At 39.4% G+C, this 20,011-nt stretch overlaps 8 protein-coding genes across 8 annotated transcripts; 3 read left to right on the top strand and 5 right to left on the bottom strand.

Moving 5' to 3' along the window:
• Positions 1–1,281: 1,281 nt before the first annotated feature.
• Positions 1,282–3,990, bottom strand: BDF20DRAFT_875704 (TEA/ATTS domain family-domain-containing protein). The gene is made up of 5 exons (XM_053081341.1): positions 3,466–3,990; positions 3,333–3,369; positions 3,199–3,258; positions 2,979–3,095; positions 1,282–2,899 (listed from the first exon to the last, which is right to left on the bottom strand). Exons 1-5 carry the CDS (start codon positions 3,781–3,783, stop codon positions 1,623–1,625), a joined length of 1,809 nt encoding a protein of 602 aa, XP_052935884.1. The 5' UTR covers positions 3,784–3,990; the 3' UTR covers positions 1,282–1,622.
• A 990-nt stretch (positions 3,991–4,980) lies between these two features.
• BDF20DRAFT_808104 (uncharacterized protein) lies at positions 4,981–5,389 on the bottom strand (the record flags this gene model as incomplete). Its single annotated transcript, XM_053076560.1, has 2 exons — positions 4,981–5,118; positions 5,225–5,389. Coding segments are annotated over 2 exons (303 nt in total), but the record flags the coding sequence as incomplete, so codon positions are not given.
• Positions 5,390–5,879: 490 nt separating this feature from the next.
• BDF20DRAFT_808668 (uncharacterized protein) lies at positions 5,880–6,146 on the top strand (the record flags this gene model as incomplete). Its single annotated transcript, XM_053076571.1, has 2 exons — positions 5,880–5,988; positions 6,037–6,146. Coding segments are annotated over 2 exons (219 nt in total), but the record flags the coding sequence as incomplete, so codon positions are not given.
• A 1,966-nt stretch (positions 6,147–8,112) lies between these two features.
• BDF20DRAFT_913918 (RNase P subunit p30-domain-containing protein) lies at positions 8,113–9,026 on the top strand (the record flags this gene model as incomplete). Its single annotated transcript, XM_053084124.1, has 4 exons — positions 8,113–8,209; positions 8,291–8,346; positions 8,437–8,553; positions 8,640–9,026. 4 exons carry the CDS (start codon positions 8,113–8,115, stop codon positions 9,024–9,026), a joined length of 657 nt encoding a protein of 218 aa, XP_052935887.1.
• A 553-nt stretch (positions 9,027–9,579) lies between these two features.
• BDF20DRAFT_821762 (uncharacterized protein) lies at positions 9,580–11,789 on the bottom strand (the record flags this gene model as incomplete). The annotated part of the gene is made up of 7 exons (XM_053077633.1): positions 9,580–9,825; positions 9,915–10,391; positions 10,464–10,519; positions 10,587–10,648; positions 10,718–11,053; positions 11,176–11,311; positions 11,585–11,789. 7 exons carry the CDS (start codon positions 11,787–11,789, stop codon positions 9,580–9,582), a joined length of 1,518 nt encoding a protein of 505 aa, XP_052935888.1.
• Positions 11,790–12,787: 998 nt separating this feature from the next.
• Positions 12,788–13,977, bottom strand: BDF20DRAFT_913920 (uncharacterized protein; the record flags this gene model as incomplete). The annotated part of the gene is made up of 5 exons (XM_053084125.1): positions 12,788–12,823; positions 12,892–13,063; positions 13,141–13,213; positions 13,292–13,628; positions 13,735–13,977. The coding sequence occupies 5 exons, from the start codon at positions 13,975–13,977 to the stop codon at positions 12,788–12,790; spliced, it is 861 nt and encodes a 286-aa protein (XP_052935889.1).
• A 389-nt stretch (positions 13,978–14,366) lies between these two features.
• On the bottom strand, positions 14,367–17,760 carry BDF20DRAFT_821186 (adaptin N terminal region-domain-containing protein; the record flags this gene model as incomplete). The annotated part of the gene is made up of 8 exons (XM_053077596.1): positions 14,367–14,599; positions 14,669–14,902; positions 14,971–15,546; positions 15,623–16,533; positions 16,655–17,115; positions 17,205–17,363; positions 17,441–17,643; positions 17,730–17,760. The coding sequence occupies 8 exons, from the start codon at positions 17,758–17,760 to the stop codon at positions 14,367–14,369; spliced, it is 2,808 nt and encodes a 935-aa protein (XP_052935890.1).
• Positions 17,761–18,229: 469 nt separating this feature from the next.
• Positions 18,230–19,909, top strand: BDF20DRAFT_577450 (uncharacterized protein). The gene is made up of 3 exons (XM_053075790.1): positions 18,230–19,173; positions 19,247–19,448; positions 19,551–19,909. The coding sequence occupies exons 1-3, from the start codon at positions 18,291–18,293 to the stop codon at positions 19,564–19,566; spliced, it is 1,101 nt and encodes a 366-aa protein (XP_052935891.1). The 5' UTR covers positions 18,230–18,290; the 3' UTR covers positions 19,567–19,909.
• Positions 19,910–20,011: the final 102 nt, after the last annotated feature.

The following is a 20,011-nucleotide window of genomic DNA, read 5'->3' on the forward strand; positions in this document are numbered from 1 at the left end:
GTGGAGAATGCAATTTCACAAACCTTCGAATGAAAAGCCACCATTTGATCTTTTTGTTGGAGGAGAGAGCATAACAGAGCACGATCTGGGGGAATTGCTCCATAAAACTCACTCATCTATTGAGAATGAGAGCAACCAAACCTCCTTTGAATGGCTCCCCCCGTGATGACTGCTTTGCATCCCTTTACATGTATCCACATATTACTTTGCATAAGTCAAGAAAAAAAAAAAGAAAAGTCTATCCAGCTATTAAGCTACATACATGTCATGCAAAGGAGAGTAACCTTCTTTCTTATCGTGAAGCAAACAATAAGGAGTTTCACGACCTATCACTGGCGCCTCATGTGAGAAGCTGTTGTGTGTTCCCCTTCCTCACATTTTAACCTCCGAATATCATCCAAGGATAATTCCTTTGCAGAAAGAGAGGCAAGAATACTATTGTATGTATTGGCTACAGTTGCTAGTTTGGATACATAGGAAAGAAATAAAACTTTTCTTATTAGGGTGGACAGCCCTACTTTTCAATTTGAGCCCTTTCTATCGATGAAACACTACTGGAACCGTACAGCTTTTGTACGTCAAGCTACTTGACCTTTCATGTGTGATGTAAAACGCTCTTCTGAATCCTAAGAACACACCTTGCCGCTTGTTCCCTCTCCATTTCTAAGAGGCCATTTATGCAAACACTTGACAACTCTCATCGATGGTACTAAAGTAGTAGATAAAACATACGATCGTCTTTTTTTGATATTGTGTCATTATCTTGGCAATGGATCTTTTATTAGGAGGGTTCTGTAGGCATTTGCAAAAAAAAAAGTGACAATGGAGATCTATTACAAATTAAATTTCTAGAGAGGCGAATAGGATAATCTAAATAGTATAAATATGTATAGGTAGTAAATATGAATAAAAATCATAGACAATCAAAAAAAAAAAAAGAAAAACAAAAAAAAAGGGGAATACGAATGCATAGCATTGATTAGACATTATTAAACATACGTTGGGTGGTTGAGAAAGCACACACGATACAGTACTCTCACATGGGCACTAAAACAAAATCCCATCGCTTTCATCGTAAGTCTCTGAGGAAGGCCGTGAAACGGATACTTCTGGTGAGTACGTAGTAGTATGGACGTTTATTGGATTTGTCAGAGTGCCGCCACCACCATGCGTAGTGGAGAGGGGTGATTCCACACTTGCCAATGGATCCTGATGGACCGTTTCTACAGGTGTTGTTATTGCCGTAGCAGTAGTAGTAGTAGTAGTAATGGTGGTGGTGGTTGCTGCTGCTGCTGCTGCTGCTGCTGCTGGTTGGAAGCAGGTACTATCAGGCGTAGTAGGCGGTAACTGTTGAATCCCAAGGAAATCCAAGTCTTTTTGTAACGTTGGCGTTACTGTATCCACTAACCTGATATCGATGGTTCCTTGATGACTGTTTGTACTGCTATCTGTGTTATTTTCAAACTCATACACAACGACCAACAAAGGTAATGTAGACGTAGACGATGATGTAAACGAAAGGTGACTGATCTCCTTTGGCGCCATCAATTTATCTTCTACATCTTCAAATACCTAAGAAAGGAGTAGGGAAAAAAAAAAAGGGTTGGGATTTTTTACATTCTTCATGGCAAACCTGCCGTCATGGTTTTTCTTTCCTTTACCTGGACTATGCACAAATTATTGATAGCAGCATTGATTTCTTCCTTCGATTGAATCGCTTGGATTCCTTTCAGAAAGGCATCAAAAAACTGGTTGACAAGAGCAAAGTTATAGGTGTATCGATTCTCACTCATGTAAAGCGCTTGCTGTGTTTCTTTGGATTCCAAAACGACGGCACCAAAAGAATAAACCGTCGTCGTGCATTCTACTGTGCGGCGTTCCTGAGACTCGAAAAAAAAAGTGTTGTTGAAGGTGGTCGCTGTGGTGAGACTCTGTGGTTCGGCCGATCGTGTGAGATGGAGTCTCACGTGGGCGGCTAATGTTGTCACGTGCTGATTGGCGGTTAAACTTAACACGGGTGGGCATTTGTTTTTGCCCACTTCCGAGGGCTCCATGATGGCAGGCAGGTAAGTGTGCAGGTTTTCAGGAAACGTAGCCAACGGTACAGGCATGCTGGGCATGGCTGTGGATGTCATGGCATCCGTCTCTTTCAATACTTCCAAATATAAACACATGTACGTGGGCCAAAAGGGGTAAATATTGGTGTTGCTCCAAGAACTGCTATAATGGTAACTCCCATGGAGGCACGGGTGGGGCATAGGGCTGACGCCAGGCATCCACCGACCACCCGCAGCGGAAACAATGGTGGAGAGTTCGTGGAAGGAATGGTGGGCAAGCCGATCGAGCGAATGCGACTTCTTATTACTTTTCATAGCAGTCGCATTCGCCTTTCTATTTTTTCTCGTCTGTCTATCCTCTTCGCTGTTTTTCTTTGATTTTCTCAAGCTTAATCTGTTGTTCTTTTTCTTCTTTCGTTGCTGCAAAAAGAGTTCAGGTGGAGAGATTGTTTTGGTATGGGGTGACAAAGGAAATAATTGTCCCAAAAGATCGCTGGTCGTATTAGCAGAGGCGTGGATGAACGGTTCAAAAAATGGGTTCGATTTGTTCCACAGGTGCTCTTTATCTTGTGGTGACAGTAAATCAAATGTGTAATCAGCTGCTGCTGGTGAAACAGACGACATAGAGGAGACATCCGAAGCCGTCGAATCGATGATGACGGTTGGTAACGCCGTTGATGTGGTGGGCGTCAGATAACGAGATGCGTTGGTTGTCTTTTTGCGGTGACAGTGGTTGGTAAACGTGGCTTGATGATAGAAGGAGGCTAAAGCTCGAGCGCGTGGAGAAAACTGTGCATAGCCTTCATCTTCGGATGTGGTCGTGTCGGTTAATAGTCGCAGAACTATATCGTTATGCATTCGATAGTGAGCAAGAGGAAATTCATCATGATCAAAATACATAGCATGTCATTCGTCACTTACAATAAGGATCTGCTTTACGCGTATTTTTAAGAACTTGGATATGCGATGATACTTGCTTTCTTGTGCGAACTTTGCCTGTTTTGCGGAAAATGTAATCAGAGATAAGCTCATTACGACCTGTGATAATGGAGAAAAAAAAAAAAAAAAAAAAAAAAAGGGATGTGAGTACTCTCCGTCCAGTTGGATTGGAAAGAATCCTTTTGATTTTTTTTTTTTCTACCACAAGGCTTTCCGTTGACTATAACCTTCCTTCTGCCTAATTTTGGAAGGTTTTCTAATGCTGAATATAATCTAGTTTATTAGCCGATAAGGGGCAAAAGAATGAAAAGCTCCAAGTATGACAGCCAGGCTTACCGCTTACAAAGGCCGCTTCTACATCGGGTGGCCAGACCTGCCAATAGCGTCAGTGAATGAGAGGGAAGCGGAGTAAATAAAAATACTTTCAACAAAAAATATCTGAAAGCTTGTTACTGATTTAGGGACACACCTCTTCCTTATCTCTTACTTGTGTAGCATGTGGAGCCTCACTAGTATAATTAGCATAGCTTTCCATAGTGTTATAGACAGTGGATGTATGATGTGTAGGAGTATAGGCATACAATGGTGGTTGATGATGCTGTAATGGTGGTGATGGCGTTGAAAAGGGAATTTGTTGCGATTCTAACTGGTCGTCATTCGTCTGCTGCAACCTGAAGACATGATGTCGGTCACAATGGTTATCGTGGGTGGTAGCTGGAGTATTATGAGCAACTATAGAAGCTGTAACTGTATTGGTAGCTTGTTGCGGAGAAGCGCAGACAAGCATTTCTTATAACTCTTTTATTTTTTTCAAGTTGAATGATAAAGTATAAAATAGAGATGGAGAAAGGAAAAGAGAGAAAAGGGACATTTCACATTAAAATTTATACTAAAGAACAGATTGTGCAAGTAAATATTTTGTTTGACTTGTGCATAATTCATGTCTGTGAGCAATTTGGGGGGGGCGGGGCGGGTATTGCATTGGTAAAATACAGTTTCAAGGGATGATAGAGTTTTGGGAGGAAGGAGAAGAACAGCTAAAGAGAGCCAAATTTAGGCTATGAAAGGGATATAACAATGCTAAGTACTCGTCGTAGTCAATTAGTAATTATACGCCATATGTCAAGTAAGGAAAATGAACGAGAGTGTATAGAGAAGCATGTGGTCTGACTGCCATTATCAGCATATTCGGATAATGCATTCACCTACATTTCAAAACTACATTTTCATATTACAATGAGGCCATGTTTTACAATTCATTGCATATCATAAAATTAGTGCCTCTTTGATATTCATTAGGCTGATTCGAAAAAGACTTTTTGCTGAACAAATAACTGCAAATTTGTCATTCATCTTTTCAACTAAAGATGATTCATATGTCATTAATGTCAAGTATAAGTGTAAAAAAAAAAAAAAAGAAGCTTTGTTGTACTCCGTATTGATGAAGCCAGATCAATTTATGCATGAACAACCTTGCTGACCTTCTTTAAAAGTGAATTTTTCATTTTTACGATATCAGCGTCATATACTCCCTCTTCGCATTGTTGCTCTTTCTTTCTTTCTCTTATGCGTCTCATTTTTTTTTGTACTGTTTTCTCATTTTCCCTCTTTTTTTTTTCTCTTCTTTTTGGTTAGAACGGTTTTAAAAAAGTTTGTTCCTGAAAGAGATATTTAGAGTTCCTCGTTGCAGTCTGCTTTCAAATTAAACCCGTATAACCACGACTGTATGCATATCATCTGACAAAAGCCAAAAAATGGAAGTACTCCTCCTTCCCTTTGCAAGCATCCTAACTTTAAATCTCCCCTTTCCATAAGAGCAAAACGTGTCGTTCTTATCCGATTATAGCTCTTTATTGACCTCAGTTTCTATTGTGGTATCCTCATTGTCTCTATTACTCCTATTGTCACTGAATCGATCACTGCCTTTGTTACTATTATGTTTCCATTTCTTTAGTGTGTTTCCTCCATCGCGTTCGGCTAGGTGAAGACTGATTTCAAAAGGTTCATTAAAAACGTCGGAAGGCTGAATCTTGATGAACTTATCCTTCATTGCTTTATCCGCATCCTGACTATTTTTGTAGACGATGAAGCCGTAGTTGAGGTATTGGAAGGTCTCAGGACACTACAATAATATTGAGTAGTTGCAAATGACAGAATAATTTGCATAAAAGGTTAGACCACAGGCAATTGGCTTCATGAAACCTCCTTATCTCCCAGACTATACTTACTCTCATTACTTTGTATTCGGCCATCTCACCATACTTTCCCAACTGTTTAAAGACCTCTCTGACCTGACCAAGAGACTGCAAGTTGTCTGATGAGCGGAACAGGAGCCGTTTCGGTGTAAGATATTTGGAGTATTTTGTTGCTATTGTTTTTAAAGGGGTGGTCATTGTGAAATAGTCAATAGATAGATCGCTTCTAGAAGGGTGATACGTTTGAAAGCGAAGAACTAAGGAACGATTTTAAAAAAAAAAAAGGCGGGGAAAGCTTGGACTGGTAGGTTGGAGAGGAGGAGGACCCTGGAATTTACTTTTTTGTATTTTACACTATGAAAACGACCAATAATTTCGTTGCATTGCACGTGCCCGTCCGCTTTTCGAGAATCAATCATCCTTGATGCATACGGCTTGTATTGGATGGTGATCGACACCTTGAGAGTACCATGCTGTCCGTGGCTTTCTTGTTAAAAGAGGTACTTATTTTCGTTGGTGCTTGTGATGGGTCCTTGACGAAGAAACACTTTCTTTTTGCATGAATCTTAATTTGGTAATATGACGTTATGACAGATTATAACCATTCCTTTCTGTTTCTGATTGTTTTAAATCATTTTCTTTTCCTTTTTTCGTATATTTTTCCAATAGAATGTCTTCTCAACAACCATCTGCAAACAGCCAACCAGGAAATACTGATATTTTAACTCATCCTGCGGTGTATCGCGATGTTATGAATCAGGGAGGCGGAGGCGACAAAAATGATGCTACTGGGCAAGGTCGCAGTATACCACCAAATTCAACGAGTCAGCCCCAGTCTAATACAGCAAATGGTCAAGGTCAGCAGGCAGCTGATTGGGATCTGTACCCGCAAGTGATACGCAGAATAGAAAATGAAGGAACTGATAGACAAGTTGAGCACCTTCACCAACTAGAGCACCATCAGCCAAAATAGAAAACTACAATCAAAACGATTTTATTATAAGAATAATTGTTTTCACTTTAACTAATATATCATATTATTAAGCTATAAAAAGACTGAACATATTGCACGGTGTGGTCATTGATGCAAAGTTGCTGTTTTGTACACTACTTTTTAATAAGTCTACTGTGAATTAATAAAGCGACAAGAAACAGTAGAAATACCTATTTGTTCCCAACTATTGTTAGACATTGAAAGCCGGTGAGTGCTACAATGCTTCCCCGCTAGAATTTAAGCAAACGACTCCCAAACGAGGACAAGCCATTGACACGCTTTACGTATGTTTGAAACGCTTTGAAAGTGTGTATTAACAGAAACTCAGTGCATATCTTTGTATTGTTGACGCCGAAAATAGTTATTTTATTAATTCTGACCTTTGATCGGGGTGGTCAAGTAGCTGGATAGCAGCTGTACTGATGACACCATCTCCACAATATTTCTTTTAAAATATTAACTATACTTTCCGCTTTGCATCTGCACGACAATTGAATTGTCTGGTTTTTTTTATTTCTCGAAATTAGTTGTAAATGCAAGCTTAAGCAATGTATCTTCTATCGACGATTTTGCGACTATCCACAAAAAGATCAACGTAACGAGGCAGCTTTAGAATTGAGAGTAAAGCAATTAAGGAAGCACTTGCAAGTGGAAGGGTTACTTTTTTTATGTAGTGTTTACATTGATAGATGAGTGATGTCAATCATGCCGAGGTATCTTTGATTCCCCCGATGTGTTTATACATCTAAGCTACAAAGACTTGAATACTGTGCTGCTTAAAAGATGATTGAAGAATCTTGACAGAACTCCCTTTTTCCGCTGGGCATACATCGATATTGTAGTCTCAGGGTTTTTCAATTTGTGATATCACTTTAACTGAGCAGGAACAGTAATCTTACTCTCCCAAAATATGATCACTCTACCTCCTTTCCATTACAGTTGAAGGCTCATTTTGACACTATTCTAATCCATATTTTTTCTAAATTCCAATCATCGAACTGCTTTTCACGAAAACTGAATCTAAGTATCCGATAACACGTTTACATATATACGTTGAACGCATTACTGCATTCGACTGTGAAAGTGATGAGCTCAATTGATGGTTGAATGGGGATATTAAATGAGTATCTAATTCATCGATTTAACAAAGCGACCATGGCTTCTTTAAACACGCGTCTGCGGTAGATTTCGTAAGGCTCCGGTATACCAACACTGATCCTTGAAGGTCCATGAGAATACATTACAGTTATTGACATATGGTAACCACGCAAGGGAAGAAATGAATGCGCTTTCACGGGTGTGAGCTATTATTATATTGAACTTGAACAAGATTACGGCGCTCGTCGTACACTGACTAATTTGGTTTATTTCATGCAAGGAAGCTAATCCACTTTAAATAGTTACACAGATAGCTGATACAGCCTCATGATTTTATTTGAGATATCAATGCAAGATGTTCTTAGTTTTTTTATTGACGTGACATCGTGTTCTTCTGGTGTTTACAGCTATTTCAGTGCATATACGCTGTGGTCACATTGAATGCTTATTATTTGAAACCAGTTCAGTCGATAAGCTCCTTCATTATTTGAACCCTTCAGAGAGCATTCGAAGTTGAAGCTACAACTATAATAAGTCCTGAAAGGCGAGAAGCTCAGGACATGCTCATACGAAGAGATCAAGTCCAGTTTACACTACATGTCTTGCTTGCTATATCTTTTTCTACATGAATCTTTTGAATTACGCAATGTCCAATGTTCCTTTTCGTAATTAAGAGAGCGTATCATACCGTGATAAACTGTGTCGGTCCAAGATCAACATTGAAAAGCCACAAATTTCCCCGCGTTAGTTTAATATGATGGAAAGAAAGACGGATCTTTATATTCTTTTAGACTTTTCATTTTGTTGTCTTGTCGAGGAATTTCAAAACATGTTGTACGATCTGAACATACCTTGTCCATCAGGGCAGCAATTAGATCAAAAGACTGTGAATAAACTCAAGCTAAGTTTGTCACGGCTGACACAACGTAAACTGATCCCTTTTTTTCCTGATAACCTCGTCATCAGTAATTCAGTTGACTCATAATCGAGTTGTGTTGTTGTTATAGTCAGTCCATACACAGTCGCTTTAAACCAAACAGTCGAAGCAAGCAATTTGAGTAGAGTAAATACATTCTCTTTTAAATGTACACAAAAGACAAAAAGGGTAGAAAGATGCTCTCGAGTATTAAGCATGCCTACTTTATTTAAGTAGATTACATTAAAAAAAATAGATACATCAGCCTTCTCAGATCAATCAACGCTAAACTCTAGATACCCTTTGCATTTATTACACCGCATCACAATTACAACAAATGAATCTTTGAAAGAAGTAAAGTATGAATACTACATTACAGTCCGACTCGTTCGCTTTGCTGACCCTTCCCGTCTTTTGCACTTCAATTTCTATCCCAAAAGCTTGAATTTTCGAAATTCAAACAATCCTACGATTTAGTGGCCGTTCGAACCAACAATTTGGCAGTTTTCAAAGAATGTTGCGAGATTTATGATATTGATATTATTGCTTTAGACTGCACAGAACGACTGACGTTTGAACTCAACCCATCAGATATTACAAAAGCCATGAGTCGAAATGTTTACTTTGAATTATGTTACTCAAATGCTATTCGCGATCATCAGCAGGCCAGATTACTGACACTGCAACTAGGAAAACAGCTAGCAGAGTACACAAAAAAGGGGCAGCATTTGATCATCTCTAGCGAAGCAGAAAGTGTATCCGAGTTACGATCTTCTGGAGATATATTCTATTTGTACGTTGAAATTGATTTTAACCAAACTGTCTGACATAGAAAGGTACTAACTGAAGTTTCATATATGCTCACCTTCCTTACAGTGCAAAATCATTAGGACTTCCGAATGATAAGGCAAAATTTTCAATACAAAAGTATCCAGAATGTTTGGTGAGAAACGCCGCAATGAAGAGAAATGCAACTTGAACAAGAAATAGCGAGTAGCAACAATGGTTTAGTTTTGAAACTGTACAATTATTCAAAGTACAAATTACAAGCTTTGTTGAGTAGAACAGCCTAACTTGTGTGTCAATCAAATCATATACTAGTGTATTACGACGGAGGAAAAACTCAAAGGATTGTAAGCGGTAGCAGCTTTTCTCTGAGCGAGCGAGGCAAAGAATACCATCGTTTGAAATAAATCCGAAAGGTTACTTTTGTTCGAGCCTATTTTAGTCAATAATGATTCAATCCTATAAGGGAATTTCGGGCCTTGCGAAACTTTTTTGACAATCAGAAGATGTTGATAAGTGAAGGCTTGTAATGCTGATTATATACTACAAATGCATATTAGATTTTAAGGCCGACCAAAGTAAGGAAAAGAGTCATCAAAACTGTCTAAACGATGGCGGTGTTACGACATAATTTGGCAAAAGCGTCCTTCTACTTTGATGATTGTAATTCAACAGCGACCTCTCAGGTGTAAAGGGAAATCTGTACATGTTTCTATTCCTTTGTTGTGCTTCTTCCATAAGTTTTAAGGCTGCTGCTGCTGTTTGTGGATGATGCACATCCACGTCGTAGAAACGAAACTTGCCACTAAAAATAAGGTCAACTTCCTCTAGTGATTTACCCTTATATTGTAAAAGGAAGGCGAAAAAAAAAAAATGAATTGTATCAACTGAGTGTCCAAAAAGGAACCTTTGATCCTTCGAAACCTTACATTTGTTTCTGGAAATTGCCAATGCACCACAAAAGCTATAATTAAACATGAGGCACAGAACAACACGAAAGTGCGCCAGTAGATACTCTTCAACATAATCGGTGTCAGCTGCAAAACGACATAAGTAAACAACCAATTAGATGCCGTCGAAATGCCCAGAGCTTTGGCACGTACACCCTGTGAGTAGAGTTCTGCAGGATAAATCCACCCCAGCGTCCCCCAAGTGCAAGAATACACTGCCACACAAACGTAAATGAGGAAAAGGAAACCAATAGTAGACCCATTGGCGTCGAATATCAAAAAGATCGGATTACTAGTTTTGCCTGTATTGGCAGACGGCATTTCTTCGTGGAGAACTGATGTGCTAGCATTGTAAGTAAAACCATGAGCAGCAGACAGAATAGCTAAACTTCCGTTACAAACACTTAGTAGAAGTGCACCAGCAATCATCGTTTTCCGTCTACCCCAACGATCGACCTGTTACATGATAGAAAAAGGTGGTTTTATGGTTACTGTGACGCTCTCTACCGTGATTTTAACAAAACTTACAAATATCATCGCTGGAATAGCAGCTAATAAGTTGATAGACCCGCTTAAACCATTTGCTGCGGAAAATGGAACACGTTAATAATCTATGAACTGCACAAAGGTATAGCCCTTTACGAAGCTTACCGAACAAAGCAGCGTCCCTCCCTTTTAACCCAGTCGACTGAAATATTTGTGGTGCAAAAACTCTAGAACGCAATCGAAGATATACCAATTTTAGTTTGAGTAGAATGATGGTATTGAACGGTTGTACGTACAGCAGAGCATTGACACCAGTTAATTGTTGAAATATCTGTACTGCCATACCAATCCATAGCCGTTTTCGGTTATTTTCCGCACCCTTTGCGAAAATACGCTTGTATTTATTATGTTTGTACATCCTTTGCTCAAAAGAGATATTCTGTTTCATTTCCGTAAATTCCATAAGTACATCTGTATCATCCGTTTTGCCATCCCCACGTATTTTCGATAAAGTTGTTAACGCTTCGTCAAACCGATGTTTGTCGATGGAATGTCGTGGACTTTCTGGTAGAAATACGGTCAGCCCAAACAAACAGAACACTGCTGGAATGAGTTGAAGACCAACCGCTAATCTATGCCGATGAATGTTTTTGTTGCCATATAACAAGACAATTATAAATAAATTGAGATTTCGATTATTCTTTCAACAAACATCTGGACTAAACTTACTACTTCGTGTTGTTTGGGTTTTTACCTCCAACCAGTTGATTCGGGCATCTTTACAAACATGTAATCAAACCAATACGATACGCACGTCCCGAGCGTGATAGTGAACTGTTGAGTAGACATTAATCGTCCACGCATGTCTTTTGGGGCTATTTCTGATTGATCTAAGTAATGTTGTTTCGTTAGAGTCAGGCTATAGGAAGGTCATCATCTCCTTCTTTAAGATTAAATCCCACACTGAACCCAATTGAAACGTTACATAGTGGTACAGTCATAGATAAAATTCTATACATTTTTTGATGGAAGGGTTGATATTTAGCATAGAACCTCCATTTGATTCATATAGGCTGCAAGTAATTTTGACGGAAAAGAACCTTACCCTAAGCTTAGCCCCGTTACAGTTCGTCCACCATACATCGCATGTATATGGTTTGAACCAACTTGAAGCACATTTCCCAGAATAAATATGATTGTTCCTAAACCCATAAGTGCTTTTCTACCGATCATATCTGCTAGTGGCCCTGAAAAAATTGCACCTATGAAGGCACCTGCCATGAGAGTACTGATTAATATGCTGTTTATCATCTCGGACGTAATATCCATATCTTTTTGAAACGAAGGCATCAATAAGAGACCAGTCATCACACCAAAATTGTAGCTAATGGATAAGAAAGAGGAAATGAGTGATACAGTTCATTGATGCCAGTGGAAGAACATCGATGACTGAGAGAACTAAAGCTTCAACCAAGTTCTTACCCATACTTTGTTTATTTTGAATCGATACAAATAGATTTACAATAATTAGTACTAACTTTGCCATCAACACTAGCATGGATAGTATGTTATTTACCAAAAAGCCGCCTAATGCGAGAAAGCTGTGCACGCACAGTGGAAAAGTTCATGATTGATATCAGTGAAATTAAAAGTGTTGCAGAGCCGTTCATATAATCACATACCAGCAGTAGTAGATTACTCGCGTTTTGGTCGAAACATGGATATGCATCGATGGCCGTCTCCTTTCCCTTCTAAAAATTGTTCAGAGAACTGTTGTTGATAATGTGTACTATGCAAACGCCAGTGTGGCAAACTACTGAGAAGTTATTAAAGTGTATATATAGGTAAAAGAGGGTCAATTATGAATAACAGAGGAACACTATAAAAACACACACAAAAAAAAAAAAAAAAAAAAAAAAAAAAAGGAAAAAGAAAAGGACAGTTGATGAACAATGGCATTAAGCACAGTTTGTATAACAATTTAATGCCTGCAAGTCGTGTGTGTAACCAACTTTTACCTCGTCAAGGTACTTTCAGCATGGCATTTGTTCGAAAGTATGTCCCTACATCTGCGGTTCAAAGCAAGCTGACCTGTATAAATGTCATTGACTGCTTAAGAAAACTCACATATATAACATCTCATTGATATTACACAAGCATAAAGTTTAGCGTTATATCTGAATTTGTTTTCGATCATGAACTATTTAAATACACAGAGGGAAAAATGCAATTATATACAGTCGAATAAAAGGTCATAGAAAATTTTGTCTGTTCGTAAAGTTTTTTTGCCTCTTTCGTAACTCGGCTTTACATAAATATCAGATATTGTGCAAAATTGGTCGCGGTAAAACTGTGTATGAAGGGGCCTAGTCTAACACCATGTCTGTTGGTTCAGAGGCATTCTATTGAGAACATAAATAGTTAGTGGTATGCAAATAAAAGTTTTATGCCAACATTTAAGTTCTCTTACGTTCGTTTGCATGTAACTTTCCAAATCTTTATCTAAATCTTCTGCTGTAACCTCTTGCTTTTTACGGTCGTCCCTATTATCACGATGTTCTCTTGAGCGTCTATGATCTCTACCGTCTCTATTGTCTCTGCCACCAAAACCTCTACCATAACGGTTGCTATTCGTGAAACGACTACGTAAAAAAAGTAGAAGATGATGAATCAAAGCAACCGTTTCAAAAGAAAGAAGATTCCTCTTAAAATTTCTTACCCTCCTCCAAAGCGTGGTCTATTACTGCGTAAAGTAGGTTCTCTTTCCTTAATCTCAATACGCATGGGTTGTCCTGATAGAATGGGGATCAAACGTGAACTGTTAACTGACTATTTCTCTGTTGACAATGTATAAATATATTACTGATTACCATCAAGTTCAATATTATTATATGTCTCTACAGCCTTTTCAGCGTCTGCCATTTCATAGTATTGTACAAATGCTACACCCGTCGATCTACCGGATTGATCGAATTTGATACGTGCTTTGGCCACTTCTCCAACTGTAGAGAACAATTCTTCGACATCCTTCTCCGTAACGTTGTAATGTAAGTTTTCAATATGAAGCTCTACGATGCTGCGTCGATTATTACGGTCACCAGAGGGGCCTGAAGAGCCCAAGCGAGATAAAATAGAGTCACTGCCCTCATCAAACTTGTCATGGGTCCACTGACCATTAACGTTTCGACTTCTGTCATTGCTTCCTCTCTAATGCGCACAAGTTACGGATGTGTGTGTGTGAATATAGAAACCCAACGTCTTTTAAATCTTTTACGTGCTTGCTTGTTTATCGCTGTGAGGTAGCCAAACTTACTTTTCCAATGTCAACGGTGCGAACAAAAGATCGATTAGGACCACCAAAACTGCCGCTGCTGCTACTGTTATTATTTCTGCTGTTGAAACCCGGGCCTAATCTCTTACGAATACTCGAATCCCCACCGCGTCTTTGAGCAGGACGCACATCTCTTCTGCTACCTCTACCGCTGCTGGCATGGGACCTTTCCTTCCTTCTGTCCCTAATAACATCATCAAGTGCTTGATCAAGTTTGGAGGCCATTGTACAGTATGTGATCTGTAATGGAAAATATGAAAAGTAATAAACTTAAAGACCAGCTTTAATTTGAAGGTACTCTGGTTCACTGTTTGTGACTTCAACAGTATGTATAAATTTGGCCATTTTAATTGGAGGAGGTTCTTTTAGAAGTCCTTCTTCATGCACGATTAAATAGGACAAAAGGATACCAAGCTGATGTATTCTGTATTCAGGGCTTTACATCAGTGAGAAATGTTGGCTTCAACTAGTTCCTCAAAGATTTAGCAATTTCACTGATGTACGAAAAGCATAGCTAATACAGTGATGTCTTTCAAACAAGCCAGACAAAAAAAAAACCTAAAAAAACCAAAAGAAAAAAGACAACCTAATATATAAATGTACATTTATTAAGTTTATGAAATGGCTAAAAGAACAATTTGTGACACATCCATATTTTCACTTCTAACTGCTAATTCGAATGCAACGCCAGCAGACGCATTAAAAGTCATTCTACATTTACATAGTACTTTTGATCCATCTAAGAATGTTCCCGATAAGTATAAGGTATGTAGATTGTTATTCTTTGGTTTATCACTGTCATCTAATGGTTGCATGCTCAATAGGTCGATTATAGATTTACAAGCAACTATAAATAAAAGAAAACGTTAGCTATCCAAGAAAGGCAGCCTATGGAGACAACCAACCATTCAAATACCTTTAAGATTGGGGGCTTTCTCCCTATCCAATGCAAAAGCCTCCACTACTTCATTTTCTGCCAAGCTCTCGAATGTTTCAGCAAAGTTCGATATGTAATCGGGACGAATATAGTCACTTGTTAGGACGTCGATATCTTCAACTTGATATTCATCCTCGTAGCCCTCGGGATCGGCTTCCCCTGTTGCAGGATCGCAATCCTTGACTTCGAACTGGAGTGTATTTGTGAATGAAACTATATACAGAAGATCAAAATGTGAATTTCTTCGAAAGCGTATCTATCAACTCTTTCATTTTATCTACCATTAGCAAGCTCTTCAGGGTCTTCCTGTTCAAAAGCGACGTAAATGACATTTGTAACATCATATTCCAACTTTTCAGCAGGAATTTCGGCTACTTGAACTAAACCATCGATTTCAGGCTGCATGACCATATGCACATTTTCCAAAACTTGTTCGTTGAGTGTATTTGTACAATTGAATTGGAAAACAATATGTTTTGCAAAAGTATGTTTAATGCATTCAACGACGTATTCGGTTTCGCTTTCCGTTAATTGAACAGGTTCACTTGATTTAAATAATGCACCGAAAGATGCGAATTCTGCCACTGCAGATAATTTCTCAGCATATTGAGCTTGTCGATCAAAGTGAGAAGTGGATGAAGAAGATGTCTTATCCTTTTTGGATGCTGTCGTCTTTCCGTTCTTCTTTTCAGCGGGTAATAAAGTGGTAGTTTCGACACGATTACGGCGACGCTCTTCTTCTTCTTGCTTCTTACTGATCACTGGAATAGCATCGAGATTGAATTGTTTACTGTTGTCTTCAGCACTCACATATTCGACTAACTGACGTTCCAATGTTGCGAGAGCAAATGTGGCCTCTAATGGGAAAAACCGACAGACGAGATGATTCAGAACCTACTGATCAACAACACACTATTTTACAAATGTACTCACCATCAGCAGCATATTTTTTAGCAAGAGGCTCATCATTCAACATGGCCAGATAGAGTGTAGCACGATCTCGCACTTCATCATCCACATCGTCTAAACAGCGGTCTAATAATACATGAACACTCTTCTTCACAGAAGGATCGGAGCAGTAGAAGCCGAATTTGCCGAGTGCACTCACAGCAGCCGCACGAACAATGGAATTCTCGAGAATAACGCGGTTATAAATATAACGAATGTACTTTGTAGGCGTAGGCGTTTTAGGCCCTTCCTGTCCCAGCAAATAGAGCACGCGTACGGAAAGTTTCGTAAATTCACAATCTTCAATGAATTCACACAAGTGAGAAAGTGCTACATTTTTCGATTCAGGAATATGCTTCACCATATCAAAAATGGCTTCCACTACTGCCTTTTTGAAGTTGTAGCCACCTTCATCACGCAAGACACCACTGAGGAAGCTTAGCATGACGCTGTGCTTTGAGGGGAACTTGAGACACAAAGAACGTATGGCCTCCACGACAATCACCTTGAATTCATCAGAAATATCGCCCATGAATCCACTTATCTGTTTCATTAATCGATCCACAGAAGCCTCATTGCCTGTTTTCAATAAAGTGGTAATGGCAAACGTAGCGATACTACGGTTTTGATCGGAGATCAAGTTTTCGATATCGAGATTGCATGAGGCAACCGCTGTGGGGTTATCAAGAGATAATTTGTTGAGAGTACGGATAGCTGCGAAGCGAACGGTAGGTTTGGGTGATGACAAAAACAACTGTAATACAGAGACCGCAGGATGAAGCTCTTTTGCTGGAATGTCAGGAATGTCACAAATAGCACGAGCTGCTTCCAAGTTGACCATATCGCTCTTATGTCGCAAGAATCCTTCCAAAATCTCATAAATTTGGCGCGTTGAGCTACATCACCATACCGAAAGAGCCCCATGGATCATGTTTAAAATCAGAGCAAAAAAAAAAAAAAAAAGGTTTTAACCCTATGTGCGCTTTCTTGGAATACAATGTGATGGAGGAACTTTACCTGGGATCGTCTTCGATGACTTTACTTGCGAATCGGATCAACATACAAATAGCAGCAGGATTTTTCAAGGTGCCGCCAGAGTTGGCTCCGCCGAAGAAGCCTCCTCCGCTGGAGCGAGAGCCAGCAAAAGTCTGTACTAATTTAGCAATAGCCATACGATCATGTTGACGGATTAAATAAAGTAAACTGATAGCATGGTATTGATTGATATTGCTGGTGGATTGGATGACTTGAGAGTTTTTTTGTCCTCCCGAGAAATAGTTGGAAGCAACTGAAGAAAAACCCGAGTTTGAAGCTTTCTGATGGATGGCCTCTTGAACTTCATTTGACCAACGCTTTACTATATCCTTGGCGATTTTAAAGAGGTGATAGGAGGATACAAGAGCAGCAGAGGATACGGAAGGTGTTTTGTCAACAATGGAAGCCTTTAAAATACGCTCAATACCTTGAATCATGGAAGGCTTCAGCGAGGGAGGAAAAATAATTTTAGACCAATGTAGTCTATCTACGAATAGAACCGCTTTGTTATAAGATGTCTAGAGCGACTTACATCAGTAATGAGGCACAAGGCACGAATCGCGTTCGCTCTATAAACTGTTTCTTGCTTGGACTGAATATCTTTTATCAAAGACTGTGTGACCATGATGACATCTTCAGCAATGCCAGACAATTCCTTGATGACAAGGTACATCAATTGGCGTAAAGATGTCTAAAGGGAGCATGATAGATGCTATTAGTTGGTAAACGCTCGTATTTCTGTAGAGGCTTCATGTACTATTTTTTTACGTCTTTGGATTGAAAAAGCTTGATGACATTGAAGAAAAGCTCAGTTGCCTCTTTCACGTTGAAGGATTCACTGGTGTACAAAAGGTAAATAATCTTTGTCAAAAGAAGACGGCACTTTCTCGCATTAATGTGTGAATCGTTGAAAACACGAGCTTCTTGCAAGACTGCCGTCTTGTCGATGTGATAGAATAAGCCAATCTCGGCTCCTATAAATTAAACAAGTAAGGTTTTCGGTTTTGTCATAAGGAGCTGGTTTCAGTTTGCTTTTGGGCATCTCTAAGGGGTGTACCTATTTCTTCGTTTCGTTTATGGTAACTCATCCTTCTCTGTTGCCTTTTGGGAATGGATCTGCAGTTGAATGAGTGCTTTCCACGGTTGGGTTATTTATTGCAGATGGAGAAGTGCGAGAAAGTTGACTGACGAACACTTCTTTTTCATCCTATTGTTCAATTTTAGTAGTTTTTGATGCTCCGTTATAAAAAGGTTGTTTGTTGGTGCCTTTTCTACGTCACGTAAAAAGTTCAATTGCTTCCACTGAGGCCGTGATACCCTTTTGAACGAACAAGTGCTCAAAAGATATATTGAATGACATCCTTTCTTTTCTGTATGTGTGTTTGCGTGCTTTGAACAATTTGATTTACATATGCATCTACGATAATTACTGCTTATCACACTTTTATTCTGTGTGCTTTTTTCATCTCTATATCCGATGGCATTCATCTTGGTGATCCTCAATTTCTTTTTTAAATTTCCGCATAAATGTAAAAAAATAAAGCAAGAAGAAAAAAACAAAAAAAAAAGGAATGGGCTATTTCTTTTATTCAAGACGCTACAGAAGTCACTTTCTACTATGAATAGCATCAGCAGTTTCTTGGACAAACGTCCAGAAGGTTCACGACTTACACTTACAGCCGTAGCAGCAACAGTTTTAACAGCGACAGCGTTGCTTGGCTATCAACGTTTGACACGATCGCGTATAGAACAAGACAAATCGGCATTTCACCAAGTTATTAAGGAAGAGAAACCTTCGGGTCCAGCCATTATATCGCTTATCGATGACGAAATGCATAAAACGGTCAACGGTGAGGAAGCGAATCCCGTCATCGATGAGACACTTGTGGAAGAGTTGTTGGCTCGAAACATTGCTTTTTTCGGTGAGGAAGGAGTGAGGAAAATCCGTCAATCGTATGTGGTTGTTTTAGGAGCGGGTGCGATAGGTTCATGGACAGCTCTCATGCTGGTGCGTTCAGGTTTAGGTCACATTCGCATTGTCGATCGCGGTGTGATTGGTGTGGATAGCTTGACTCGTCATGCTGTGGCGAAAGTGTCCGATGTTGGCCAGTCCAAATCACTCATCATGAAGCGTTATCTCGCCGACATTGCACCTCAAGCCAAAGTAGAAACAAAACAAGCTGAAGTCAACGTCCATAGTTTGGACACATTGATATTGACAGGGAGCAGGAAACCCGATTTCGTAGTAGATACTTTGACAGATGTGAAAGATAAAGTGATGCTAGCGCAATATTGCCGAGAACATGATATTCAAATCGTCAGTGCTATGAGTGCAGGATCAAAAGCAGACCCGTCTTTGATACAGATGACAGACGTCAACCTAACGATGGCTGATCCATTAGCTCGTATGTACCGACGACAATTAAGAAAATTGGGTATCGATCGCGGGGTACCGGTCGTCTATTCGATAGAGAAAAATGTGCATATGGGCAAAGAAAAAGGTAAATCAAGACACGACTCGAGGACGGGGCATTTCCAGGAGGTAACCCAATGGCATGTTGTTGTTTTTTTTAGTATCAGAAGATTTTAGGAGACGTTCTCTACCCATACTCAGTCCTGTAGCGAGTATGTTTGGTATGGCATTGACCACGTACATTTTAGTACAGCTTGCAGAATTCACAGCCTACAAGCTCCCTACCAACAAGATGCGCGATGGTGTTTATGCTCGTATGCAAAAAGAGCTGGCATCAAGAGAAGAATTTGTTTTCAACAATACGTAAGTATCTGAGCGGATTTGGCTATCGAGTTCATGTGCTGATGAAACGGGCTATTGCCATTGTACTCTTACCTAGCACTGATATTTTGGACACAAATCAAGTGGGGTATATTTTTGATGAAATTTGGCAAGGAAAGAGTTCTATTTCTGGAGCACAGGATAGAATGTTGGTGATGACTCGATGGGACGCGACAAAGAAAAGCAGCCTTTTGAATACGGTGGTGATGACAAAAGAAGAAGCCAATGTACATGATAAATTATCGCCGGGAACAGATTTGACATCGCATTATGGCGCAGGTAAAAAAGAAAACACACCTTTGGATGATGACGGGCATAAAAGACTAAAACGGTAGTATCCATAGACGTTGTGGATAGGATAAACAAGCAGTTTTCGTTGGAGCGCAAAATGCAGGGATTGTGGGAATCAACAGCATAATATCAGTATATATTTTATTAAACACATTACGTTAGAGTAGTGATAGAAATGCAAGTGTCGCGCTGGTAATGATTCATTGTAAATACATTAATAAAAGGGGGGAGGGGGAAAGGATCCTTCCCTCACC

The sequence above is a fragment of the Mycotypha africana genome, assembly GCF_025528875.1.
Source record: "Mycotypha africana strain NRRL 2978 chromosome Unknown BDF20scaffold_6, whole genome shotgun sequence".
Lineage (NCBI taxonomy): Eukaryota > Fungi > Mucoromycota > Mucoromycetes > Mucorales > Mycotyphaceae > Mycotypha > Mycotypha africana.